This window comes from Zootoca vivipara, chromosome 10, assembly GCF_965207765.1.
Source record: "Zootoca vivipara chromosome 10, rZooViv2.hap1.1, whole genome shotgun sequence".
NCBI classification, from domain to species: Eukaryota; Metazoa; Chordata; class Lepidosauria; order Squamata; family Lacertidae; genus Zootoca; species Zootoca vivipara.
In genome coordinates this window covers 13,276,680-13,304,181 of record NC_142593.1, presented here as the reverse complement: position 1 = coordinate 13,304,181, position 27,502 = coordinate 13,276,680, and the positions used below count along the sequence as shown (strand labels likewise).

Genomic DNA, 27,502 nt, shown 5'->3' with positions numbered 1-27,502 from the left:
AACCAAGGTATGACTGTATTAGGTGGGCTATAAATCCAAGCGAAGAAATCGTAACTTATATATACCTACATGCATAAAATTATACATAAAGCATATTACACATTGGAGAAAAGTAAAATGTACAAATGATACTGCCCTTGACGGAATTCCACTACAAATTCTATTTACCTTTATAAAAAGGCCTGCCTGTTAAAATATCTCCTCGGTTGGAGAAGCCTGGTCCTCTGGGGCACAATATTTCATACTCTTTTGTCCCAGGCTTGGGACATTCCTCGCAGTCCAATCCCCAAGCGGCACCTACAGCACAGCAGCAGGTATCCATCCGGAACTTTCCAGGGACAAGTTGAACACATTCATCTTCATCCCACTTAAGATAGCACTGCTCCATTCGGATATCTACAAAAGAGATTGAAAACAATGCCAGATGTTGATGTTCTAGAGCCCAAACCTAAAACTTTCACACCACCAAGTACGTGGCTTATCATGAGCGTTCCAAATTCTGGCTTGGGCAAATATGGGACCAGCAACATTGATCTCTGGTCTATGGAGCCCTGCTTAAGGAAGTTTTAATGTTTGATCTTTTATTGTGTTTTTAATGTCTGCTGGGAGCTGCCCAGAGTTGCTGGGGAAACCCAGCCAGTTGGGCAGGGTATGAATATATTATTATTATTATTATTATTATTATTATTATTATTATTAAAACATGGAAATCAGATTGCGATTATCTGAAACTAAATAAGAGCAATGTTTTTTGAAATGGGACTGTTATATGAGGATCAACAATTTAATATATCAGGAACAGGATACTCAGAGGTGTTTAAACAATGAGGTTTAAGCGCTGGAAATCCTTCTTGATTTGGGCTCTTTCAATTTATGTCTTTAATATGAGGAAAATACAAGAAGTAATCTAGGAGTAGTGGCTGGCACAATGGTGGAGAATAATGAAGTTACCCGCCCCATACTGGCATCACTGCAGCTTAGTTGGATGTGGCTGGGGCAGGGATGGGTGGTGGCAAAGTTGGGGGCTATGTGGACACGGCTGGAATAGGAACATCAGATTGGCTCCACAACCCCAAACTTGCCACTGCCCTGCCCTGCCCCACCCAACACTTTTCCAGCTAAGATGCAGTGAGAGTGTGGCTCTTTCTTGATCTCAATCTGTATTATAATAGCACTGCCTTTTTCCTTATATAGCATGTAGTTATTTCTGCTCTGTGTGCGTGTGTGTGTGTGCGTGTGTGTGTGTTTAATAACATAAATAACGAAGCTGCTGAGAAAAGATACATAAATAGTACTGGCATCTAACAGAGCAAACAAAGAGTTATTTTCACATACGTCAGGAAAGGTTGCATGTCATGAGAAGTAAAGCACACCTGGCTCCATGCTGGTATCTTCACCCACATCACCTTGGAGTGATGCCTCGATATGCCGCTTGGCCATTTGACCATTGTTTGCTGTGTTTGAACTACTACATAAACTTTTCGTTCTGAAGTGCCTCGGGGCAGACCTTCTCAACTGGCATGTTGAGTGAGTTCTGTCCTACTGCAATAGCTATAATAAATGCCGGGTCCCAAAATCTGGATGCTGGACTTGAAGAGAGTTTCTTTGGTTCTGTGGTTTGTTCAAAAGGCGGTTGTTCCTCACCTGGGTAACGAACAAGGTAGTGTGGAGGGGAATTCTTACCACAATGGAGAGGAGATGTGGAGCTGCTCCCTGGTGCAGAACTTCCCTTTCTGCCCATCAAATGTGTGGAAGGGCAGAACTACTGCCAGTGAGTTCCCTGCAGGTTGCAGCCAGCAGTAAGCCACTAAGTGGGGTGTTCGCTGAGCTTGCCTGTGATCCACTGGGCCTTAAGCCAGCACCTCTGCTGTCACAAGATGGCATCAGGGCAGATTTGGGTTCAGAAACTGTTCCAGCTCCAGGCTGGCACAGCAAGTTGCCTGCTCTTTCCCCCTTCCCCACCAGCCAATGTGAATCACAGGATTGCAGATGCAGTGATCGCTGCGGTTTGGATTGTGCAGTAAGTTTTCACCCAGAAAGATGAACAATGTCCTGCTAATGAAGAAAAAACTGGGCTTATGGTAGCAAGTACACTGCCAGCCCTCTGCCCTACTGGGCAAGCCAAGGCCTTTAGGTATTTTTCCCCAATAACTTGCCCAGAAATTGAGCTCATTTTTTTTTTTTTGAAATTGCTATTATCTTTCTTGAGTGCGTTTTTACCCTGCTGTTTTCTTAAGAGTGAGGAATTCCTGAATTGTATGCTGGGTTGGTTTGGGTGATGGCAGAGCTTCGTTCCTAATTTTCATTCTCTTTTGGCTATAGTGTTTTAAAATGGATTCAATATGTCTACAGCTATTTCATAAAGTACTGGCATCTAACAAGGACATAACGAATGTGAAATTCCTAGAAGTAGATGGAAAGTACAATTGCAAATAAACCAGTAAAAACTAAAAACAAAACAAAACTAAATAACAAAAAAAATACACCGCACCAAGCACATAAAAAGGCCTTCCAAGGACAGCCTTCAGATCTTACACACTTCTAATATGAAAAGTTAAGAGTATTTTAATCTAATGGACACATGTCATTGCATGATCTTTTTCTCTGGGTATTTCTAACTAAAAAGATTGACAGTAGAATCCTATAAATGTCCATGCAGAAGTAAGCATTGCTGAATTCTATTAGATTCACAGTTTCAGAGCCTAGGAGCACTTTCAGACTTCCACAATTTTCAGGTAGGATTCAATCACGCAATGGCAAATTCAGGTCTTGCAATCATGGTGGATTGGCAAGTCTTGCAAAAGATTGGACTTTTTAAAATAAGGAGTGTGATGGGGGAAATGCACTGGAAAATGTGGGGTAATATTTGCTTTTACATGTCAAACAAATCAGGATGAATGCTCAATAAATAAGTAATCTGGATGTCACTTGACATTGTGGTATTTTATGCATTGTGGCTTGCCATTCTTTTTACTGATTATAGCTTAGTAATTCTTTATTGTAATTGTTTTGTGTAAACTGTTTAATTATTATTTGCTGATATTTAATTTTACTGTTCTAATTATGTTCTAATGCATTGTTGAACATTGTTTTCTTTGATATAAGTTATCTATCTTAAAGTTCTATTTTATTATGACTTTTTTTGTATTGGATCATATTGTCATAAGGCAGGGGTGTCAAACTCAAATTCATCGGGGGCCGCATCAGCAGTTTGGTCACCCTCAAAGGGCCGGTTGTGTCTGTAGGACTATGTGTCCACTCTTTATTATCATAAATTATTGTCACTGCATTCAATTATTACTGTTTTTTGTAATAATGTAAGCTCATTCCCGTCCCCACGCGGATCACATTCCGGCGTCGTGGCGCGTGTGTGGGAGGGGATGTAAACGAGGAAAATTTGAACAAAAGGTGGGGATCGGCGGCTTCCGGGGGGGGGGGACTCAACTAAACCTTCGGCAGGAAGGAGAAAGCCACTGCTGGGATTAAAAACCTGCAGATGGAAAGAGGGCTTCCCTCTCCCGCCCTGCGCACACCCAAACCCCGCTAGGCAGGATGCCACACGCTGCAACCCACCCCATGCTTTGGAGAGGGGCAGGAACATGCGGTGCAGTGCCAACTCCCTGCTTTGCTTTTGCATCCTCCCTCCTCAGCGCCAGAGTCCCTTCCCCTCGCGCTGAGGGAGGGCAGCGGATTTCCCGAGGAGGAAGGCGGCGGCAGCCCCAGCGGACGTGCATCTTCGCCTCAGAGCTGCTCTTCCCCCCACCCGCGCTGTTGTCGTCTTCGCCGCCGCCTCTCCCTACCGGGACTGCAGGCAGAGGAGGCTTGAAACCCCCCCCCCAAAAAAAATTCCCCTCCCACCTACTCAAACCGCGAGGCGACTCCATCTGGAGCCCTACATCACGAGGGGCTGAGAGGAGGCGGCGGCAGAGCGGGAAGAGCAGGAACCCGTGCCGTCGCCGCCGCCTCCCTCCCGGCCGCCCCCCCCCCCCCGGGGAGCAGCTCCATCCGGAACTGAGAAGCCAAAGGGCGGCTCGGGGGTGGGGGGCAGAGCAAAAGCCAGGCACCCTCCCGAGTGTCTATGAGGAGAAAACGGGGGAAGAGGGAAGAGAAACCCGGCTCCATCAAGAGAGCGACTGTTGCGCTTCGCCTACTTCCCCCTCAGGCTCACTCCGCGTCCCTTTCGCCCGCTCGCTCGCCCACCTCCTGGATGCAGCCGAGGAGAGGAAGGGAAGCGGCGGGCGGCGGCTCCCCAGTGCCGCCTCACTCGCTCTCGGAGACAACAGCAAAGCCCGCCAAAAAAAATCCAGCGCTGCTCCGTCCCGGCACCAACTTTGCCGGCGGTGCCTGTAGGGCTTTCCTACCTCCTCGGCGGGCTTCCTCCTCCTCCTCCTGCATCTCACTTCCCCGTCTAGCCGCTGTGCCACTGCCTCCCTCAGCCTCATTCGAAATTGAAATTCCCTGGCCAAGGCCGTCAGCGCGGCTCCAGCGCCCCGGCCTCCGCCTGCAGCCCCGCCCCCGGTTTTGACCCTCGGCCAATCACAGGCTCCAGAGCTACTGTCAGCGGTTATTGTCGGCGGCGGCTATGCGGGCCACATGACGAGGTCTGGCGGGCCGGATTAGGCCCCCGGGCCTTGTGTTTGACACCCGTGTCATAAGGTATGTGTTTCTTGCTATTTTGTTGTTTCTTCAGCTTGTAAACTGCCTTGTATATAGCAATATAGAGAAGTGGTATACAAATTAAAAGTGAAATGAAATGAAATGGCTATTGCAACTGGAGGTCACTAGGAGTACAAAAGGATTCAGGGCATGTGGACTCTTGGTACAAAGCTAATGTCTGAACCGACCCTAAATCAACCACACAGTGAAGGTTTTATGGTTGCTCACCTAAACACATTCTGCCTGTTCCATCCAATGTCAGGCCATCAGGACACTCGCAATGAAAAGATCCTCTGCTGTTGACACACCGTCCATTGGGGCACACTCCAGGGAAAACTTCACACTCATTTACATCTAGCATAAAGTATGAATAGGAAACTACAATTTATCCTGATTTTATTGAGAGTGAAACAGTTTATACAGTACTAACATATTGTGTAAGAAATGGCATATTCATTTACTCCTATCACATTGCTCCAACTAAGGAAATATAAGAATATGAGAATATAAGAATTGGCATGCTGAATGAGATCAAGGAACTGTCCCACTCCCCATTTATCACATTCTTCAACCCTAACAGCCTTTCCACTGACTCAGTGGTTGTTTAGAAATTGTATTTTTTTCTAAATAATGCACAAAAATGAGAAAGGATAAGAGATATGGAGCAGCTTAGAGTCATGGTACATTGACTTCAACAGGCACTGTTGTTGTTGTTAGAATAAATAGGTTCAATAATTACATTTGTGAAAAAGAATAACAAAGAATAACTGTACCTTCACAGGAAACACCTTTGACTCTTGCAAATCCTCTGGGACATGCTGTGTCTGCAGTGGAGCAAAGATTTATTTCAGAACATGCTAGGTCAATGAGGCCAAGTTGCCGTGAAGGGGACCAACAGCTATATTTGTTAACAGATTTGATAAAATTCAATCATTTTAGCTCATGAGTAAGTTTAAGTGAAATATAAGCAAGCTATATTAGGGATGGGAAACCTGTGGCCCTCCAGATGTGACTGAATCCCAACACCCATCATGCTCCAGCCAGCACAGCCAATGGTCAAGGTAAATGGCAATTGAAGTTCAAACCCTACTCAGATGGGTGGGAGGGGGGTTTCTGAATCTAGGTACATTCTTCCGCCCTCTTACAGCTGCTCAAAGCCAAAAGAAAATAGCATTGGTTCGACATGGAAATCCTCATGCACACCTGTGCAAAAAGATGAGCCTTAACGTTTTTGGCTGTTTGGATTTCAGTGTATTAACCATTCTTCCTGACCAAAGACATAACATTCTTCCTATTATCCAGGATGTCTAAGCAGAAATGAGCTTTACTTGAACTGACGGTAGAATAGGATTTAAATGAGTGAATGCACTCTGTTTGCCCTGCTTCAATATGCTACTACTTCCTTTAAATGTTGGAAGATGATGTAATATAATAGTTTTTAAATAACATAATTAGGAAATGAATCACTGAAAAAATTCCTGGTTTGCATACAATGTGAAATGAGATATTAACATCTGTTTGTGACTGACAGTTCAGAATTCTTAACCAGTGAACACTTTCTTTTATTTAACAATACTTACAAATGTACATACATTACATTACACAGAGGATATATTATGGGCTGTACCCAGATTTCCCCTTCCACACATGGAAAGGATTCTAATCCTGCTGGTAGAAGGAGAAGGTTTTCACCAATTTCTCCTTCTGCTTTCAACCTTGTACGTTTCCGAGCAAAATTCAAAGTGTTGGTGTTTACCTTTAAAGTCCTAAACAGCCTTGGCCCAGTATACCTGAAGGGGCATCTCCAACCCTCACCTGCACACTGAGGTTCAGCTCTGGCAGCTCCCTCACTGTGAGACGTGAGACTTGAAGCTACAGGGAACTAGGCAGAGGGCCTTCTTGGTAGTGGTGTCTGCCCTGTGGAACACCCTACCATCAGATGTCAAACAGATAAAGAACTATTTGACTTTTAGAAGACATCTGAAGGCAGCCCCATTCAGGGACGTTTTGAATGGGTGATGTTTTATTGTGTTTTTAATATTTTGTTGGGAGCTAACTGGAGTGGCTGGGGCTGCACAGCCAGATGGGTGACTTATTTATTATTATTATTATTATTATTATTATTATTATTATTATTATTATTATTATTATTAACCTACACTGCCACCTCCCATGCTTTTCTGGAGCCCCCCCTGCAAACATCTAGAGTAGATTTTCAGGGGGCATAGGTGGCTACAGGGGGTGTGTGGGAAATATTGAAAAACCACCTCCTCTCCCTCCAGCAGAAGCATTCCACTAGGAGAGTTCCATTCCTGGGAAGTCTGAATCCAGACCAATTAAATATATTTGGTAACACAGTAAATGAATTTAATAAGCAGACTTTTCTTTACTTAAAGGATGCACACAGTCAGCCAGGTTTAAAGCAATGTTCCACCACAGAAACAACTCACATATTTCTGCCAAGTAGCTGGAGAACATTGCAAAGTAAAAAATCCTACCTAATTCACAGCGCTCACAAGGGCTACCCCAAGCAGCTCCCAAAGTAGCACAGCATTCTGATTTTAGAGTGGCTCCATTGATGTTCACTTCACAACGATTGTCTTGAATGTTCAGCCAACACGTTCCTTTCAGACTGTCTGCAGTGAATTAAAATAAAACAGGATATTCATAATCCACCTGTGTAAAATCCGTGTTGGAAGTGAAAATGGCTACATGGTCAGCAGACAGGTTGGACTGCACATACCACTACCAAAAAAAATCATTCTTTGAGTCTTATTAGAAATGTTAATGTAGACACAAAGGTGCAAGTTCCCAAAATGTCTGGAACAGAGTGGGAACCTGTGGACCTTCAGGTGCAGTTGGACTCTAACTCCCATGGACCTCAACCAGCATGGCCTGCCATCAGAAATGAGTCCAGCAACATCTGGAAGGCTAACCCTTCCCACCTCTGGCCTATAAAATGTATCAACAATGAAGCGGATCTCTCTTGAAAGTTAGAGCCAGAAAAATCTTTTCTCACCATATTCAGTATTTCATAAGTCCAAGATAAGACAACACATGAAATATTATTCTTGAAACTTTGTTTGATACAACTCTCATGAAGAAAATGGGAATCTTGATCTATTTCGATCAATTCTTTCTAGGGAGCAATACCTTGCTGTATTACAAGTTGGATATTTCCAGATGCCATTCTTTCTCTAAGGAATGTAGTCAACTGAATTTAACTCAGCACAATAGTCAATGGAATTCGTGCTTTTGTTTAAACAGCAAAACAAACCAATAGACTCACCAATACAGATGAAACCCGTAGAGTCTAGTCTGCTGCCAGATGAACACTCACAGATGAAAGAACCAAGATTGTTCTTGCAGGCACCATTGACACAAGGGCTGCTTTCACATTCATTTATATCTATAATCCAGAAGGAAAAGACACTGTTAGATTCGCCATGTGTTTTTGGAAAATATTATGATGTATAAACCCTGCCATGAACCATGTTATGCCAGAATGTCTGGAAAATTTGTTCATGTTTTTTTGTTTAAGCGTTAAACTAAATTTCTATAACGCAGAGAATGTAGGGCAGAAGACAGCTTGCATACTTTGGGAAGTGCTAATTAACTGGCTGCTTCTCATAAAGCTACAAACTTCCAAGAACTTGGACTGGAACTGTTTTCCAGAATAAATTATAATTGTCTTTAATGGAAAGTAATCCACTCCCTGCCACAATGTAATGCGGCCAAACAAAGGCTGTATTGTTTCTGTCATTTTATGGCTCCATGAGGCTTTGGGGAAATTAAGAAAACAATGCTTCTCTGTGACTCCACAGACCTGGAAACTTCCTAAAAAGTAATGCTGCAACTATAATATGCAAAACAGTATCCCCCTACTAGCCCATTTTCTAAACTTCACCTGCCCCTTCCCATGGCTCATCCTCAGGCTTTCCATGTGCAGCCCAACCCAAAAATATCAATTTTTTAAAAAGGGAAAATTAGTTTGAACTCTACTTTTTTGATAACAAAAAAGTATTTTTTTTTTCAGGACGGTAATTCTCTAAAGAGTAGTTTTGTGTGTATAAATGTATTTGCATTCAGTTCACCTGAATCTTGTTTGATATGAGTCTTATCTCATGCGACAGGTAAGTAGCTGTGTTGGTCTGACATAGTCGAAACAAAAAATAAAAAAATAAAAATTCCTTCCAGTAGCACCTTAGAGACCAACTAAGTTTGTCATAGGTATGAGCTTTCGTGTACATGCACACTTCTTCAGATACACTGAAACAGAAGTCACCAGACCCTTATGTCTGACTATACATAAGGGTCTGGTGACTTCTGTTTCATTGTATCTGAAGAAGTGTGCATGCACACGAAAGCTCATACCTATGACACACCATGGGGTCACGAAGAGTCGGACACGACTAAACGACTAAACAACAACAAAAGGTGCTACTGGAAAGAAATTTTATTTTATTTTTTGTTATATCATGTAAGACATACTATTCCAAAATGAGAGTTCATGTTATGGCTCAGGAATGGAATACATTTTAGTACATAATTACTTTCTCAAGGAGGGACTAAGAACTAAATCCAACCCATTAAACCCAAAATTAAAAAAATAAGTGAAAAATTAAACACAAGAGCTAGTTAAATACTGGATAAATATACCCTAGTAGGTAATAATAAATACACAGATTAGATAAATAAATTTTCCACTTATACTTCCTTTGAATACGATATGCTACTCTGTTCTCTCATTCCCATCCCAAATCTGTATTTCTCCAGAAATACTCCTTTGGACCCCTTTTAGATTCTCCAGACCAGTAAAAACAGTTCATTGCCTGAGAAGAGGCTGGGTTAGCACATCTGGGATACTCTACTGATTATTGACCAATATATATATAAATATACATTTATAATGAGAGAGGAAGAGAGGGGGACATCTGGGATACTTGTATATCTAGACATTTGAGGTACTTGTTCACAGGGGAGACCCCAAAATTCAGGATAGCTCCAGACTGCATTACTTAATCAGAGGAAACACTGATTGGAAGCATTCCAAGTCCACAGTTTCACAGTGCAACTAAGAGACAAAGCTAACTTCCCAAGATCCTCATCTGTGTTTAAAAATTAAAATTAAAAAAAATGGGCATTTTTCTGTAGTAACATTATCTGAAAGAAAATTTAAAATAACATCCTTCAACATTAATAAGTTTTTGAGTTCATCTATTCTTTATACTCTTAATAGTGAAAAACGTAGCCTAGCTATATTCCGAGTTGACCTTTTGTAAAAGTAACATATTTAGTTTGCTTAGTCATTTCTTCAGAGTCAAAGCCAAAGTTGGAATTGTCCCTTGTGATTACATTACAGTGATTTATACTTTGTTGTTTGTGTTCTGGATTCATGTTCAACTGTGTGAACACGTTTATAGCCAGAGCTGTGCTTTGAAGATAAATATCAAGATGAACAGATACAGTTAGCATCTCCCTCTTGTATTATTTCAACCTTCACCCTACAATAAAACTCTCCATGATACCAGGACATAAAACACACTCACGACCATTTGAGCGCCTATAAAAACATGCAGTGTAATCCTATGCGTATTTACTCAGAAGTAAGTCTCAGTATTTTCAACAGGGCTTGTTTCCAGGTAAAGTGTGTATAAGGATTACAGACTTAAGCTGTCACTGAGTTCCAAGTAACCCTATTGCGCTTTGATCAGGCTTCTTCAAAGTAAATGGTTTTAGAATTGTAGTCTGTTTTCAAAAATTATGAAAGCTCAGAGTTGAAGAATAACATTTGAACAGAACTGCAAGTCTAGTCCCTGCTGCATCATCTTAACTGCGCTTGGGGGAGGGGAAATGTCTGTGTTTCAAGTGTTTTTCACAGACATGACTCTATATCCTTCTTATACAATTCAAACAACTTCACCATGATATTAAAAGGCTTCCATCAGACGATTTAGTAAATGTTCATGGAATTAAACCTGAATTGACTCTGGCAGAAGTTAAGCATCTATAGAGCGAGTTTACTTTAGTTAAACTCAGAGATAACTGAGTTTAGTTCAAGAAGCAAGTCGTTTCCTAAAGGGGGCAATTTAAATTCGCTATAAAATCAAGACAAAATATTCCATAGCCAATCCAAGTGCAAGTCTTGGCTGATTGTTTGATATCTGAATGCACCTGTTTCTTTATAAAAATGGAAATGCTACTCAAATGCCCAGGCCAATTCAAGAGAATTATGTGGCAATAAAAATGAGTAGACACTGTATGTTCATAAGTACACATAAGTTTTTAGATGTTATCAAATCAACCCGGATATAGTCTGTATTAATCTATGGCTAAGCTGACTCAGACTAACAGACAGAACAATCCAAAGGGAGCAAGAAAGGGAGACTTCCTGTTGGAAGACACACAAAATTCAAAGCCCTGCTGAGTTACTTTATGGCACAACAGATGGTAGGAATGTTTCGCGGTGGGAGGCGGTAATATTTCCTGGTCACCTTCCAGTCTTTCCTTCCCACTTATCCCAATAGGAGAAAAATAAGTAAGCCAGCTGCAGGGCTTGCATACTTTTATCCCCATCCAGGAGGTGGGAGTCATGGGAGTGGAGAATAGAAGGGTCTGGATTGAGCAAATTCAAGTTCCTAGAACAACCCTTTTCACTGTTACCACCGAGTACCAACAGCAAAGAATCATATGAGATCAAGCTTTCTGCGTCTCCAATAGGCAGCCTACAAGGGTGGACTTTCTTCTCTACCTTATGGATCTCCCTCTCTGTTTATGGAGAGGAAGCTCGACTGTATCCTATGGGCCTTTGGATCAGTGGTGTAGCCAAGCTGAACTGAATGACCTTACCAACAATGGGGGCTCTTTAAATGGCACATAAGTAGCATTTCTGTTTTCTCCCCAGTCCTCCCCACTCCGCATGCTTTGCAACCAGTTCTACATGCATGATATGTTAGACCAGGGTGGTCCAACTTTTCATACCAAGGGGGCAGCAAGAGTACTTCAACATGGAACCCATGGGCCACACACTGCCTTGTCATGCAGTGGAGTGGGGAACCAAAATTTAATACCCCTAGCTAAGCAAGGCAAAAGGCTCTGGCAGGGTCCCAGAGCCCTCCTACCTCCTTTCCGAAGCTGGGAAAGCACAAACTAGGCTTTGCGAAGGAAACAAGAGGACTCTAGGACTCTGTCAAGATGGTCCACGCCTCCTATCCAAAGCCCAAGCACCTTCTTACCCAGCTTCCTGCAGGGAGTAGGGGCAGTGGTGGGAAATGTTGCCAAGGGCTGCCAAAAAATGTTTTGAGGGCTGCATGCAGTCCTCAGGTCATGTATTGGACGGCCCTGTGTTAGACTGGGAGGGTGCAGAAACCTAACTAAAAAACGTTGATTGAAAAATAAATAAAAATACTCTGAATAAGTGTAGCTTTGCGTTTTAAATCATGGAACCAAGACGACGGGAATAAAATTTGAGTTTTATCTTCCTGTCCTGATGCTTAATACATTTACCTAAGATAAATGCCCACCTGTAACCATGTATATCAGTGTTTCCCAAACTTGGGTCGACAACTCCCATCCATCCCTAGCTAGCAAGTGGTATGGGATGATGGGAATTGTAGTCCAAAATCAGCTGGAGACCCAAGTTTGGGAAACACTCATGTATATGCTCAACAGAGCAACCCCTGACTATAATTAAAAATAAATAAAATAAGAAACTACATAGGATGCTACAGTGACCAATGAAAGCGGAACAGTCCCTGGCATCTGCTTGCTTACCCAGGTTGGTGTTAACTAAAGGTCAGCCCTAACAACAATGCTGCCTGGGAAATTGCTGTCTTAGTGGCCAATTCTAGCTTTTCAACATCAAAATATTCTGCACAGGAGTTGTAACGAAGGGCCTAGTCCAAGTTTAGTATTCATTCGGCAGCAATGAGACCTCCAATCATTCAGTCTACTTGGGAAGATGCGGCAAATCGCAACTATTCTATAGATTCTGGCCTGAAGGAATTCTCTGCAGGTGTCTCTAAGAACAATTAGCTGCTCTGTGCTGGTGCAATTTAATGTAGCTTAATGAGATGCGGAAGATATTCATACAGTATTCAGGAAATGAATTCTTAAGTAACAAAAAATAGTTATAGCCTATTTGACCAGTTTCGAAGCTTAAAAATAATTTAAAACAGGAACTAAAAAAATGTAAGAAATGAAGCTTTGGTGCCTTGTATTAGGCTTATAACCAATGACTAGTTTTATGAGATAAATAGTTATGAATTCAGGACTACATCCGTATTTTTCACTGCAGAAATCTTACCTTCACATGTGTCAGTTTCACTGCTGAATATATACCCCTTTGGGCATGAGCAGCTGTAGCTTCCAGGGGTATTTCGACACAAGCCATTGTCGCATAGCAATCTGTTCACTAGACATTCATCGATGTCTGGAAAAGAAAAGTTGATCGTACCAATTAGTATGCATGGCAGGAGTGGTGTTGCCCCTTCCCACTCACAACAGCAGAAGGAAAATTACCATTAACGTTCTTCCACAAATGTCAGTGATATTTTTCTAGAATAAAGAGGTGCTGGAATTCACCATGAACACCTCCCTCTTTGTTCTCTTAGAATGGCAATGGTGCACACCTGAGAGGTGCCGGAACTGAGTTCCTGTGAGTTCCCGCTGATAAAAAAAAACCCTGGCTTCTATAAGCAGAAGCAGAAGTGGTTCATTTGGTATGGAGGAGCTTCCTGGCACAGGCAGGCTGGTTTTGCTTACTGGAAGGGAGGGGGGTGAAGTAGTGCAGAGGTTGGTGTGGAAATTGCCAGTTTAGCTCTGCCAATATGTTTGCAATGTACCAACTTCTCTGCTTCTCTCCCCTTCCTCTCCTATTAAGCGACAGTGACCCACCTGCAAGAAAATGGTCCCACCACACCCAGTGAGCCGCTTCTGAGCAACAGTGGAAGAATTCATCCAGTTCTATATAGGAGCTAGCATGCTCCTTTTGCACAAAAGCCTGTGCAAGAAAAAGGGCAATTCTTTCTCTTGTTTCACTTTTCTCACACAAAACTCTAGTGAAAGATATAAAATAGCTCTTCAATTAGCAGAACAGAACACCGGGAAGGTTCTTTCTCGTTTGAGGCACCTAACACTCTCTCTATTGTGAAGGAAAGGCAGCGACCACAATACTTAGCTTTCAAGCACTATTTTCCTGTTGCTGTTAGACTCATGGGCAGCCACAGCAGAAATCATATGAATACAGTTCAGATAACATACCAACACAATTTCTTCCTGAAATATCCGATTCATATCCGTTGTTACAATTACACCGATAGCTGCCACGCAGGTTTTCACAAACCCCATTGGAGCAAATATCAGGATCTAAAGCACATTCATTAATATCTGCAAGAATAAAACAAGTAACATAATTAATGTGGGTAGTTCATAATTTAAATGACAAAAAATATACATATAATAATATGTGTGTATCTGAAGAAGTGTGCATGCCCACAAAAGCTTATACCAAAAACAAACTTAATAAAAAAATTCCTTCAGTAGCACCTTAAAGACCAACTAAGTTTTTATTTTGGTATGAGCTTTCGTGTGCATGCACACTTCTTCAGATACAAACTTAGTTGGTCTCTAAGGTACTACTGGACAATTTAATTTTATTTTTAAAAAATATACAGTACTAACTTCTTACAGCAAAGCCATTTAGTAAAAAGTTAAACCAACCATACTGAAGCTGCATAAAAGGTTAACACTTCAAATTAAACATCAGCAGACAAAATAGAACATTGGTCTGTTTGCCCAGACAATAATGGAATATTAACCTGCTGCTGTATTTTCGTGTCCATTAGGATTTGTACCTAGTCTCAACTGTTTTTTTTTTGTGTGTGTGGTTGCTTTAAATATGGCAACCTGCTTTGAGATTAGTGCTGGGCTAAAATATTTTAAATAATAAATAAATTCTTTGTTACAGGACTGCAGCCTGAAGCTGCTTGGGAAGTGTTTGGACTGTACGCACAGGTTTAAGGAATGAAAGTTGTTTCATTTTATTAAAATACTATGTATATGCTACTGCCAAGAGAACATGTATAAATACATTCCATGCTTCTGCTGCAGCAAGAGAAAATTTTGCCATTGGTTCCAGTGGGAAAACAGCTTAGCCATTCCTCAGAGTCTGGTTCACTTTTTAAAAAATATGGTGCCTCATACCTAAAACAACAGCATGTGGGAGGTTGAGGAACAAAATATTTTTGTCCGTTTATCTGATTTCATGCACAAGATTTATTTATTTATTTCCATTTCCTTTCTTTTTCATAGGTCACACCTGTAAAATGTTATGGAGTATTACCTCTTCCATCCACCGTAATTCCTACGCCACTACTACACAGACCACGGAACTCAGCTTCTCATATGAAAACAAAAAAGGTAGAAAAACATAAAAAAATAGGTTAAGTATGACTATGCTTTAATACCATGATACCTCAACTACTGCAGATCCAAATCTGATGTTATTTAACACTTGCAAGTACTGTGGAAGGAAACAACAGTCCCAACTAGGGAAGAATGGCAAGCCAGTCCAGTTTGCTGGACTATACTGAAATGGCAAAACCTGACCATGAGACTCAGGAACCAAGAAGATAAAGACTTTTAAAAAAAGAATGGGGGGGATTCATAACTTACTTAGGAGACCATTGTAAAGAGATAAAAATGTTAGCTGGACCTTAAAAACCACTTGTGAAGGATCCAATTCTGGATCCACACATCCTTCCACAGTGGGGACATTGGTTTCTGGGCGGGAGTTGATCACGGTATGGATTTGCAAATCGTGCCTTCCTCTTAGCACGTTTCTCCCTTGCATCCTGAGATCTAGTGTCTTCAAAGCCCATGACACCTTTGGTAAAGGCTGTTCTCCAACTGGAGCACTTGCAGGCCAGTGTTTCCCAGTTCTCAGTGTTTATACTACATTTTTTTAAAGATTTGCCTTGAGACACTCTTTAAACCTCTTTTGTTGACCACCAGCATTACACTTTCCATTTTTAAGTTTGGAATAGATTAGTTGCTTTGGAAGACGATCATCAGGCATCCGCAAAACATAATCAGTCCAATGAAGTTGATGTTGAAGAATCACTGCTTCAACACTGGTGATATTTGCTTCTTCCAGTACCCTGATATTCGCCTGTCGTCCCTAGTGATATGTAATATTTTTTGGAGACACCATTGATGGAATCTTTCAAGGAGGTTGAGATGGTCCATGTTTCACAAGCATACAATAAGATTGGTAGCACAATAGCTTTGTAAACAAGCATTTTGGTTTCCATGCGAATGTCCTGGTCCTCAAACACTCTGCACTTCAATCGGGAGAAAGCCGCACTCGCAGAGCTCAGGCGATACTGGATTTTGGCATCCATGTTGGCCCTTGTGGAAAGATAACTGCCTAGGTAGGAGAAGTGATCAACATTTTCCAATGTTACACCATTGAGTTGGATTTGTGGTGCTGCAGAGGGGTTATTTTGTACTTGTTGGTGCGGCACTTTGGTTTTTTTGGATGCTGAGTGATAGGCCAAGCTTTTCGTAAGCTTCTGCAAAGGTATTTAGGATGGTTTGGAGGTCATCCTCTGAGTGTGTGCACACTACGTTGTCATCAGCATACTGAAGCTCTATGACAGAAGTTACGGTAACCTTACTCTTTCCTTTCAGCCTGCTAAGATCAAAGAGCTTTCCATCTGTTCAATATATGATTTCTACTCCGGTGGGGAGGTTCCCTTCAACAAAGTGTAGGATCATGGCAATGAAAATAATGAATAGAGTTGGGGCAATAACACAACCCTGTTTAACATCTGATCCCACTGTGAATGTTTCACTTTGAGAGCCATTGTTATCTGTGATTGTTGCTGTCATATTATCATGGAGCAGCCGAATTTACAAATTTATCTGAGCAGCCAATTTTCAGAAGGCACAGCCCACAGTGCATTACAATTTACAGTGTTGAAAACCTTAGTCAGGTCAATAAACACCATATACAGGGGTTGGTATTGCTCTCTGCATTTTTCTTGAAGCTGTCAAGCAGTGAAAATCATGTCCACTGTCCCCCTAGATGGCTGAAAACTATTTTGGGATTCAGGAAGGGTCACCTCGGATATTGCTAAGAGACGGTTTGCTAAGATCCTTGGAAGAATTTTGCCGGCCGCAGCTAATAGAGAGATCCCTCAATAGTTTCCACAATCAGTTCTGTCACCTTTTTAAAAGAGATTGATGATTTTTGCATCAAAATCAAAAGAAGAACACAATTTTACCTGAGTTCTTGGCAGGGCATGGGTGGCAAGGCTCTCCAAAGCCATAGTCCAGATTGGCACAGCAACATTCAGATTTTGTCACTGCTCCAGGAAAAGGTCGGACACATATTCCCTTTTTGATCCCTCCGTAGCATGTGCTGCGCATATGGGTATCTAAGAGGAGTTGGGCACAACAATAGGTGAGTTGTCTTGCAACTGGAAATGGTATGAAGAAATGCTCTTCACATAAAAAATGAACCCAAAACCTTTACATCTGCAATTCATTAATTAATAATGAATACAAAACTTAGCTTCTACAAAGTCCATTACCAACCAAATGCTGACATCCAACATAGGCTTATATCTGTATCTGGGTATTCCGTTCATGCCCAAAGTTATTTCTAGTACGTATCTCTTACCTAACTTTATTTCCTGCAGGTTACTTTTGAGTTTGTATGAATGCGTGTATGATTTAAGATTATTTACATTGCAATTCTATACATGTCTACTCAGTACGTGTGTATAGTACGGCAGTCTTAATGAAATTTTCTTTTCATACAGTCTGTTAAATATTTAACCTGCTTGTCAGCACTACTAAAAGCCCTAAGCAGAATGTTTAATAAAAAATGCCAATTCTCAGACTATAAACACTTTTCAGCTGCCTACAGTTTCTGCCTACATCACTTAGATCATTCAAAAGTTCTTGCAGCTTAGCCAACAAGGAGGGTTTTGAAGCCAAAAAGAATTTACAGTAGATTTGTTAACAGTAGACACACACTTTGAAATTCTGTTCAGAGGGACAAGAATGAGTAAGATATTTTTTTTATCATGCACTATTTAAGATTTCTTCCCATTACTGCATGTCTAGAGTAATTATATCATCTTGTTGAAGAACTGAATTTCCTAAATGATTCCTGATTTTGCCTCTAGTGAAGAAATAATCTAACAACTAATCTCAAGTTAGATTCTTTTAAGCACCAGCATTGTGTATTCCTAAAGAGAATTAAACACCCTGGACTACAGACATTACTGCTAGTGCGGGGCCAGGGCTTAGAAGGTTTTAGTTTCTGCCCTGAAACCTGTACTTTCAGCAAGGCAAATTTCCCCAGCATCAACAAATCTATGGCAAATTGAGAGGTGGGGAAATCCCCATATAACTTTGGGGTTATTTTAAGAATTGAATAGGTTATTCATGCCAACTTGGATTTAGCCCTTTGGGTCTGGCTCTGGAATTACACAGATTCAATATCATAAGGTAAAGGTAAAGGGACCCCTGACCATTAGGTCCAGTCGTGACCGACTCTGGGGTTGCGGCACTCATCTCACGTTATTGGCCGAGGGAGCCAGCGTACAGGTTCCAGGTCATGTGGAAAGCATGACAAAGCCGCTTCTGGCAAACCAGAGCAGCACATGGAAACGCCGTTTACCTTTCCGCCGGAGCGGTATCTATTTATCTACTTGCACTTTGATGTGCTTTCGAACTGCTAGGTTGGCACAATGCCAAACCTAAACATTCTCATTTTCATTGTTGTTTCCAGACTGCCAATGAAAAATTTGCATTTATTAAGGAGTTAGTAGTAGAGAACAGAGGAGATGAAAAACTTTAGTGTACACTACTACTTCATTAGGCAGTGTTTGTTTATATTTAGAAGACTAGACGGACTATGAAACTACAATGTGCTGTTTCAAGTATGCGACAAAATAGGCTTTAGAACATATAGTGCAGTTTATCTTTGTAAACACAAGAAGTGGGAAAGTAGGCATTTCTGCAAAAGCTATTTTCATGTTAGAAGTGCTAGCACAAGTGGAAGTCATGTAATAGCACACACACACACACACACACACACACACACAGAGCAGCAGTGGTTGGCTCCGATACACAACCAGCACTGTGTCAAACTTCTGCTGCCTTGCCCCTCTCTTTCGGAAAAGACACACGACATTCAGGAGACGAAAGAGCAATGCAGTCCCAGCCACAGGGCCCCAGTGGCCGTAATGCTGAATGGTATATGATATTCTAGTGTTGTGCAACACTTCTGCTAGCCCAAGCTGCCCACTGGGTCCAGCTGTTGCACTACATTAACAATGGGGACCTCACTAGCAGAATGACTGTTGTACTAGCAGCTGCCACATTTGGCTCTCACCCATATTTGTTTAAACTTTATCACATTAAACTGTAAAAGTGTCTCTTACCTACACAAACACGACCATCAACTCCCACTGCTAGGCCTGGTGGACAATCACAACGAAACGAGCCCTCGGTGTTAATGCAGTGACCATTCATGCAAATCCCTGGTTGATGGCACTCATCAATATCTGGAGGAAAACGTATGTTTGACTGATTAGTAATTGAAACCATGATTTTCTTATAAAATTGTGTAATTGTGGCCTTCTAATGTCATTCACCAACTGCTTCCACTGATGATTCATATGTGGATTAAATAAACAATCAATGAATAGGCTCGGGGCAAATTTTGATCAAAGGGCACAAACCTCAACGCTGGCACAATTCAGTGGAAACTTTTCCTATGTCAGCACATAGGGGTGTGTGTGTGAGTGTGTGTGTGTGTGTGTGTGTGTGTGTGTGTGTGAGAGAGAGAGAGAGAGAGAGAGAGAGAGAGAGAGAGAGAGAGAGAGAGAGAGTGTCAAGATTGCCATAATATGGTGTCTTACATACCAGTACAGTAGCGCCCATTAGGAGCCAAGACAAAGCCCGGTTTGCAGATGCATTTGAAACTTCCATCCTCATTTATACACATGCCATTCAAACACATGTTGGTAGTTGTGCATTCGTCATGATCTAGAAAAATAAATTAGTAGATATATTTAATCCTTGAAGAAATTACTCAAGATCCCTTTCAAGATTTGTCTCATTTAATGAGAATCTTTCTACCAGAAAAACAAATGGGTGAAGTCACATAAAATGAATGGCAAATCTTTCTTTTAATCATTTTGTGCCAAACTTGGCTATACCTTAAGAGAGTGATCCAACTGGAAAGTGAAAACTTCAGTTCATCTACTTTGAACAAGTGGACATGAAGGGCATCCACAGTGCACATGTTCTTAGCATTTTCTCAGGGCGCTAAAAATTATGGCCATTGCATTCTGCATTACTTGAAGCATCCCAACCACCATCAAAGGCGGCCCCACATATAAAGCATTGCAGTGCTGCTTAAATCAGAATTTAAAATTGGAATCTGAACCTGGTTTCATATCCTGGATTGCAAACAACATTTAAATTCAGTTCAAAAGTTCAGGCATCTCAGAAAACTGGTTTTAAATAGCCAGAATCTAAACACTGGTCAGACACATGGAAGGAGAAGAGGGGAGAAAACAAAGAGCAAGGCATGGCCCCATGATTCATTATTGGCCCAACAGTCTGCCTTGGTCTGAGGCACTTTATAGGCTGCCTGATTCAACTTTGGATACTGTACATCCAAGGATGCTTTATTTTGTCTCCATTCAGCACTGATAAATTAAAAATGCCTGAAACTTTTGCTCCTTTTTTTAAAATAAAAAAGGATAAAAATTGCAGAAATAGGGCAAAATGGGGCAAAAAGTTGCTTTTAAAAAAAGGGGGGGTGCAAATCCTTCTGAGGGCATGAATCCAGCCAAATTTCAGAAGGATAACTGCAATAGTTCCCCCCCCCCAATATGGACCAGTGTACTACGTGTCAACCTATTTTGTAATTAACTGGCAAAGGCTAAATAAATAATAAAGTTATGTTAAAATTGAATTTGTTATTATTTAAAAAAACACCCTGAAATGGTAGCTGAAATTTTAACAAGCCCACAGTATAGTCCCAGTATATAAATTGTTGATGTTTAACCTATGAATATACTTTATTCTTTGCCATATAATGACAAGGACAGTATGAACACTCTTGCATGGAAATTTGCACATTTTATCAGCATTAAAAGTGAACAAAGAAGCAAAACAAGTAATTTCATACCAACACAGTTTTTCCCATCAGTAGTCAGTTCAAACCCAGCATTGCAAATGCATTGGAAACTTCCCTCAGTGTTCACACATCGGCCGTTTTTACAAAGCACACCATTCTGGATACATTCATCAAGATCTGAAGGGGGGGATGGGGCAGACAGAGAATTATAATGAAATAATTATCAACTAGTTTCAAAGAGAAAACAAGAAATTTGTTCAGACCATTGGGTCCAAACTTCAGGTTTACATACCCCTTACTTAATGAAAATTATATTTTTCAATTTTGCTATTGGGAAGTGTGAGGGACAGGGGATATCGCGAAGTCCCTCCCCTCCTGAGTTCAAGCCCATCCCCGAGCACAGGGGAAAGCAGAGAGAGTTCCGATTCCAATGGGGAAGCAGGAAGTCGTGTCCGAGGCTCAGGCAAGGTAGAGGAGCCAGGGTCCCAGGTGGGACAGGAAGGGGCGAATAAGGGGGGGAGACCCATCCCCCCAACTCCGGAATTACGCAGAAAGAGGAGGGGAAAGAGGATGGGTCTGCCAAAGCTTTTGTGTTGGAGAAAGACGCGCCAAAAGCCATTCGGAGGTTCTGGAACCGACTGACCACATCACTCCGTGTAAATAGCAATGACTTCAGCACTGTAAATACGCAGCACCAATAAAAGAATAAAATGCAGAGCTGCGTAGCGTCGTTACTCTGAAGTAGCCCACTCCGGCCACTGTGACAGCAACCTCCGAATCCTTTTTTGGGCTACTTGGGAGTTGCCGGGATGAGCGTGTCAGAGGCGGAGAGATGGCGGCAGATCGCGGAGCAAGCCCAGCAAGAACTGCAGCAGCTGTCGCTGCAGGCGCAGGGGGAATTGAAGGCAGCTAAAGAAGAGACTAAGAAGGTCCAGGACGACCGGCTACAACTTGCGGAACAGGTGAGAGCGCTACAGGAAAGAGAGCAGGAATTAAGGGCGGTGGCGGTAGACCTCCAAAACAAGCTGGATGCAGAGAAAAACAAGGCGGGAGGGGCACCCCAAGTCCAAGTGCTGCCAGGAAGGAGAGCCGGGACCCTAGTAAGCAAGTTCAATGGAGACCCGAGGGAATATCAGGGCTTTGAGACTGAGATCGTGTATGCTCTTGAGCTGCACCACGATGAGTTCCCTGATGATGAGCACAGGGTAGCGTTTATTGTGGAGCACCTTACCGGGGCAGCCAGGGAGTGGCTAAGACCGTTAATCGCAACAAAGAATCCTTGCATGAAGAATGTCAAACTATTTCTAGAAGGTTTGAAAACGATGTATTCGTCCGATAGTCATATGGACCAGACTAAGGAGGAACTTCATAATTTACGCCAAGGAAATATGACAGTTCGCGCGTATTGGGCGAAATTCACCATGCTGGTGCACAGATTGGGGTGGGAACTGGAGTCACCCCCAATGCAAGCGGCGTTCTACTTGGGGTTGCATGAGGAGGTGAAGGATGAGCTCTCGAGAGGTCCAAAGCCCAGTAATATGGATCAGCTGAGCAAAGCGGCTCTGGCGGTGGGGGTGAGACAGGAATCCCGGTGGAGCGACAAGCAAGCAACGCGCGCAAAGCGGGCTTGGTTCCCACGGTCGCAGGAGAAGCCACTCCCCCAACAACCCTTTCAAGCCACGCCTGGGGCCAGCCAGGACCAGGAACCCATGCAGATTGATAGCGCGCGCGCGGGGGCTTTTCAAACCCCAGCGGCGCCAAGACGCAAGGAGGGAAGGGGTGGGAATTGCTTTCTCTGCAACTCCCCCCAGCATCTCGTCAGAGACTGCCCACATCGCAGGGAGTGGCAAGGAAAGGCGGGAACGGTTGTGCCCTCCCCCACTGACGCAGCACCACAGCAGGGAAACGAGAAAGCCTGGCTGCAGGAGACAAGGGGCAGCAGCCAGGCACAGTCAGCAGACAACAGCCCCAGCCCACCCACCCGCACAGAGAGGAGCAGAGCCAGCCCACCCCTCCCAGAGCAGGAGTGGTTCTAGAAGTGACGCTCACGCTCCCAAATGGCTATCCCCTGACGGTCCTCGCCCTAATTGACAGTGGGGCGTCAGCGAACTTCTTCTCGAGAAACTTTGCAGAAGAGCACCAGATCCAGCTTCTGCAGCTGGATTTTCCTCTGCACGTGGCGACCATTGACGGCAGAGAGCTGCTGGGAGGGGCCATCACTCATCAAACCCCCCCATGAAAATGACGGTGGGAAGGCACTCAGAGACGCTGGCATTCAACGTCACCACCATCTCAGACCCCCCCATCGTTTTGGGCATGAGCTGGCTGGCGCGCCACGACCCCTCCATCAGTTGGCACCAGAGGTGCATCACTTTTGGATCGGACTTTTGCCTGGAACATTGCATGCAGCGCCAACCAGGGGAGGGGCCTCCGATAGCCACGGTAGCCACCATGCACGTCAAAGGGGGTGAGGCGATACCCAAGCCGTACTGGGACCTGCAGGAGGTCTTCAGCGAAGCGGAGTCCGACCACCTACCCCCACACAGGCCTTTTGACTGCCAGATCAACCTGGTGCCAGGGGCAACTATACCCCCAGCCAAGCTGTACGCCATGTCGGACCAGGAACTGGAGGATCTGCGCGCTTTCATCGACAAGAACCTCAAGCGGGGGTTCATCAGAGAAAGCAAGGCAGCAGGGGGCAGCCCAGTCTTCTGGGTGGACAAGAAAGACACGCAACAGCGCCGTCTTGTGGTGGATTTTAGACGGCTGAATTCAGTGACAGAGCCAGTGGCTTTCCCCATGCCCAGAGTGGATGATCTCCTGACAGCGGCACGCAGGGGCAAGATTTTCACCAAGCTAGACCTGAGGGGGGGCGTACAACTTGATCAGGATCCGGGAAGGCGATGAATGGAAAACCACAATGTTCACGCCTCTGGGCTCTTTTGAATATCTGGTGATGCCCTTCGGGTTGCAAGGGGGCTCAGCATGCTTCCAGGCCTTCATGTACCACGTCCTGGGGTCCCTCCTCTTCAGGAAATGCTTGGTCTTCCTGGATGACATCCTTATCTATTCCGATGACCCAGTGCAGCATGTGAAAGATGTCAGGGAGGTGTTGCAGCGCCTGAAGGAGAACCACCTGTATGTGAAGCTGGAGAAGTGCAAGTTTCACACCAAGGAGGTGGACTTCCTGGGCTACAAGCTGTCAGACAAGGGGCTGGCGATGGACAAGGACAAGGTGCAGGCCATCCTGGACTGGCACAGCCCCAGGACGCGCAAAGATGCCCAACGCCTACTAGGCTTCGCCAACTTCTACAGGAAGTTCATCAAGAACTTCTCTCGCGTTACGGCTCCCATCACTGACTGCCTGAGAGGCAAGCAGAAGTTCAGGTGGACACCAGAGGCGCAAGCAGCGTTCGAAAGCCTCAAGAGGGTGTTCGCCTCAGACCAGAACCTGTTCCACGTGGTTCAGGACGCGCCCCTGCGCGTGGAGACAGATGCTTCTGATAAAGCTGTGGGCGCCATTTTGTTGCAACTGGACGCCAACAGAGAGTGGAGACCCTGTGCCTTCTTCTCCAGGAAGTTGACCCAGCCAGAGCGAAACTACACGGTGTTTGATAGGGAACTTCTTGCGATCCACACTGCGTTCCAGCACTGGAGACACTTCCTGGTGGGCGCCAAGCACCCCATCCAGGTGTGCACAGACCACAAGAACCTGGAGTTCTGGAGAACTGCCAGGGTGCTCAACCAGCGGCAGATACGGTGGGCAGAGTTCTTCTCGAACTTCAACTTCTCCATACACTACATCCCGGGAGAGCAGAATGTCAGGGCGGATGCCCTCTCCCGCAAGCCAGAGTACATGGAGGAGGAGGCGCCACCGGCACCCAGGCACATTTTCCCCCCGTCAGCATGGTCCTGCGGAGCAGCAGTGGTGAGCGAGGCGGAGCTCACAGCACTGACGGCAGCGGATGAATTTGCCAACCGCATCTTCAGAGAACTGAGAGGGGGGGGGAGCAGGCAAAAGACTTTGCAGAACGCAGGGGGCTGCTTTTCTACAAGGGTGCACTGTACCTGCCCACCACCCAGCTTAGACGTACGGTCCTCAAGCAGATGCACGACAACCCAACGGCGGGTCATTTTGGGAGGGACAAAACCGCTCACCTAGTCATGAGACACTTCTGGTGGCCAGGGGTGCGGGAAGATGTTCGAGACTATGTACGGGGCTGTGACACCTGCCAGCGGGCAAAGGTGGTCAGAGCAGCGCCACCGGGATTGCTGGAGCCCTTAGCCACGCCATACAGGCCGTGGGAAGTGGTGTCCATGGACTTCATCACAGATCTGCCTTCTTCCAGGGGCAAGACCGCAGTGTTGGTGGTGGTGGACCTCATGTCCAAAATGTGCCACTTTATACCGTGTGCCAGGGCGGTCTCTGCAGAAGAGACAGCCAAACTGTTTGTGGATCACGTATTCAGACTGCATGGATTACCTTTAAGGGTTATTTCGGATCGTGGCCGCCAATTTGTTTCCAGGTTCTGGCGGCGGCTCATGAACCTCCTGCAGGTGGAGGTCAGCTTGTCGACGGCTAGACACCCGCAGACCAATGGACAGGCGGAGAGGGTCAACGCCATTCTGCAGCAGTACCTGAGATGCTACGTCAGCCAGCGGCAAACGGACTGGGTGGATCGCCTGCCACTGGCAGAATTTGCCTACAACAATGCGGTGCACGTCTCCACAGGGGTGTCGCCCTTTAAGGCCAATTACAGGCGCGACCTCAGATCTTTCCCAGAGAGGGAGGGGGAGGAGGAGGAGGAGGGCCCACAGGCTGAGGATTGGGCAGAGGAACTGGAGACGGTGCACCAGCAGCTCAGAGAACACTTGGAGAGAGCCAAGGAAGCGTACAAGAAGGGGGCAGATCGCCACAGGCGACCGGGGGAGGTCATTAGGGTGGGGGACAAAGTTTGGTTGTCCTCGGAGGGCCTTCCCATCAGAGGGAGGTGCAAAAAGCTGGCGCCCAGAAGGTTGGGCCCCTTCACGGTCACGCAACAGGTCAACCCGGTGGCATACAGGCTGGCACTGCCAGAGGACATGAGGGTGCACCCAGTGTTTCATAGATCGCTGCTGTCGCCGTACAGGGAAAGCAGCAGGCTCCGAGACAGCGAACAAACCCCTGAGGGAGGGGGGGAGAGAGAAGGCAGGGAGCAACTCAATGAGGCCACGGCCATCCTGGACTCAAGGAGGGGGGTGAGGGGCCTGGAGTACCTCATGGCATGGGAGGATGCTCCACCGTCCCAGAATGAATGGGTCCCAGCCACTCAGATACAGGAGGAATTCCTGGTAGAAGAATTTCACGCCCTCTTTCCCCATAGACCCAAGCCCTGGCGCATGGAAAGGGAGGGGGAGGGGGAGGAAGCACGGGAGAGCAGTTCACCATGGCGCTGGGAAGCGGAGTTTGAGGAACCAGAGGATGAGGTATGGGTGTCACCGAGATCCACCCAGTCAGAGGAAGGAGCAGATTGGCAGAACATTTTTACCCCTACCAGCTCTGACGCCACGGACTTTTTGGGATTCCCGTCCTCCCAGGCGGAAGGGGGGGGATCGCAGGACTGGGGGGAGGTGTTCACACCAACGGGCTCGGAAGGCACTGAGTTCTTAGGCTTCCAGTCGTCACCGACACCTGGGGGGGACCTGGGGAGGGGTGAAGGAGAGCTTGGGAGGGGGGTGGATGTGAGGGACAGGGGATATCGCGAAGTCCCTCCCCTCCTGAGTTCAAGCCCATCCCCGAGCACAGGGGAAAGCAGAGAGAGTTCCGATTCCAATGGGGAAGCAGGAAGTCGTGTCCGAGGCTCAGGCAAGGTAGAGGAGCCAGGGTCCCAGGTGGGATAGGAAGGGGCGAATAAGGGGGGGAGACCCATCCCCCCAACTCCGGAATTACGCAGAAAGAGGAGGGGAAAGAGGATGGGTCTGCCAAAGCTTTTGTGTTGGAGAAAGACGCGCCAAAAGCCATTCGGAGGTTCTGGAACCGACTGACCACATCACTCCGTGTAAATAGCAATGACTTCAGCACTGTAAATACGCAGCACCAATAAAAGAATAAAATGCAGAGCTGCGTAGCGTCGTTACTCTGAAGTAGCCCACTCCGGCCACTGTGACAGGAAGCAAACATGAAGTAGCTTGTCAGTATATTTGAAATCTGTTTACAGATCCAGACTTGACACCACCACTGTCCCACTACTCAGCGTAATGGAACTCACATAACTAAATTTAGCTAGATTGTGTCCTGTACATTTGAGATGTGAACCCTATAGCTTTAATATATACCAAATATCAAGTATTTTATCTGTCCACAATCACTTGATTTTTCAAATGCAAGCAGATTTGACAAAGTCTGCTCCTGTAATAACACTTTTTCCCTTTCTTTTTGTTAGCATCCCTCTGTCTCAAGGGACAATAGTGTGTGCCTCTGGAGGCGAAATGAACCACTGAAGAATCACAGCGCCTGCTGTGGCTGCAAAGACTGGTGACTCATAACTGCTACTTCCCACATTGATTTTGCTGTGTTAGTAGCACTGAACTCCAGGGCACAAGCCTGGACAGTGTGTATGGAGGTCCTGGGCTGCCCAAATGACAAGACCTCCCTGTCGGCCTCACTAATGTGGTCCAAAGGAAAGCAGAGCAATACAT

The 27,502-nt window shown here is 44.7% G+C and overlaps 1 protein-coding gene across 1 annotated transcript in view; it reads right to left on the bottom strand.

The window, feature by feature from the left end:
* The window catches only part of FBN2 (fibrillin 2), a 139,525-nt gene that overhangs the window by 54,366 nt on the left and 57,657 nt on the right, over positions 1–27,502 (bottom strand). The window contains exons 13-24 of the mRNA XM_035099625.3: positions 20,876–21,001; positions 19,600–19,722; positions 19,116–19,238; positions 16,944–17,096; positions 14,999–15,052; positions 13,918–14,043; positions 12,962–13,087; positions 7,946–8,065; positions 7,155–7,292; positions 5,430–5,480; positions 4,885–5,010; positions 169–396 (exon numbers count right to left, since the gene is read on the bottom strand). Of these exons, the coding sequence (XP_034955516.3) occupies positions 169–396; positions 4,885–5,010; positions 5,430–5,480; positions 7,155–7,292; positions 7,946–8,065; positions 12,962–13,087; positions 13,918–14,043; positions 14,999–15,052; positions 16,944–17,096; positions 19,116–19,238; positions 19,600–19,722; positions 20,876–21,001 (1,494 nt within the window). The remainder of the gene's footprint in view (positions 1–168; positions 397–4,884; positions 5,011–5,429; positions 5,481–7,154; positions 7,293–7,945; positions 8,066–12,961; positions 13,088–13,917; positions 14,044–14,998; positions 15,053–16,943; positions 17,097–19,115; positions 19,239–19,599; positions 19,723–20,875; positions 21,002–27,502) is intronic.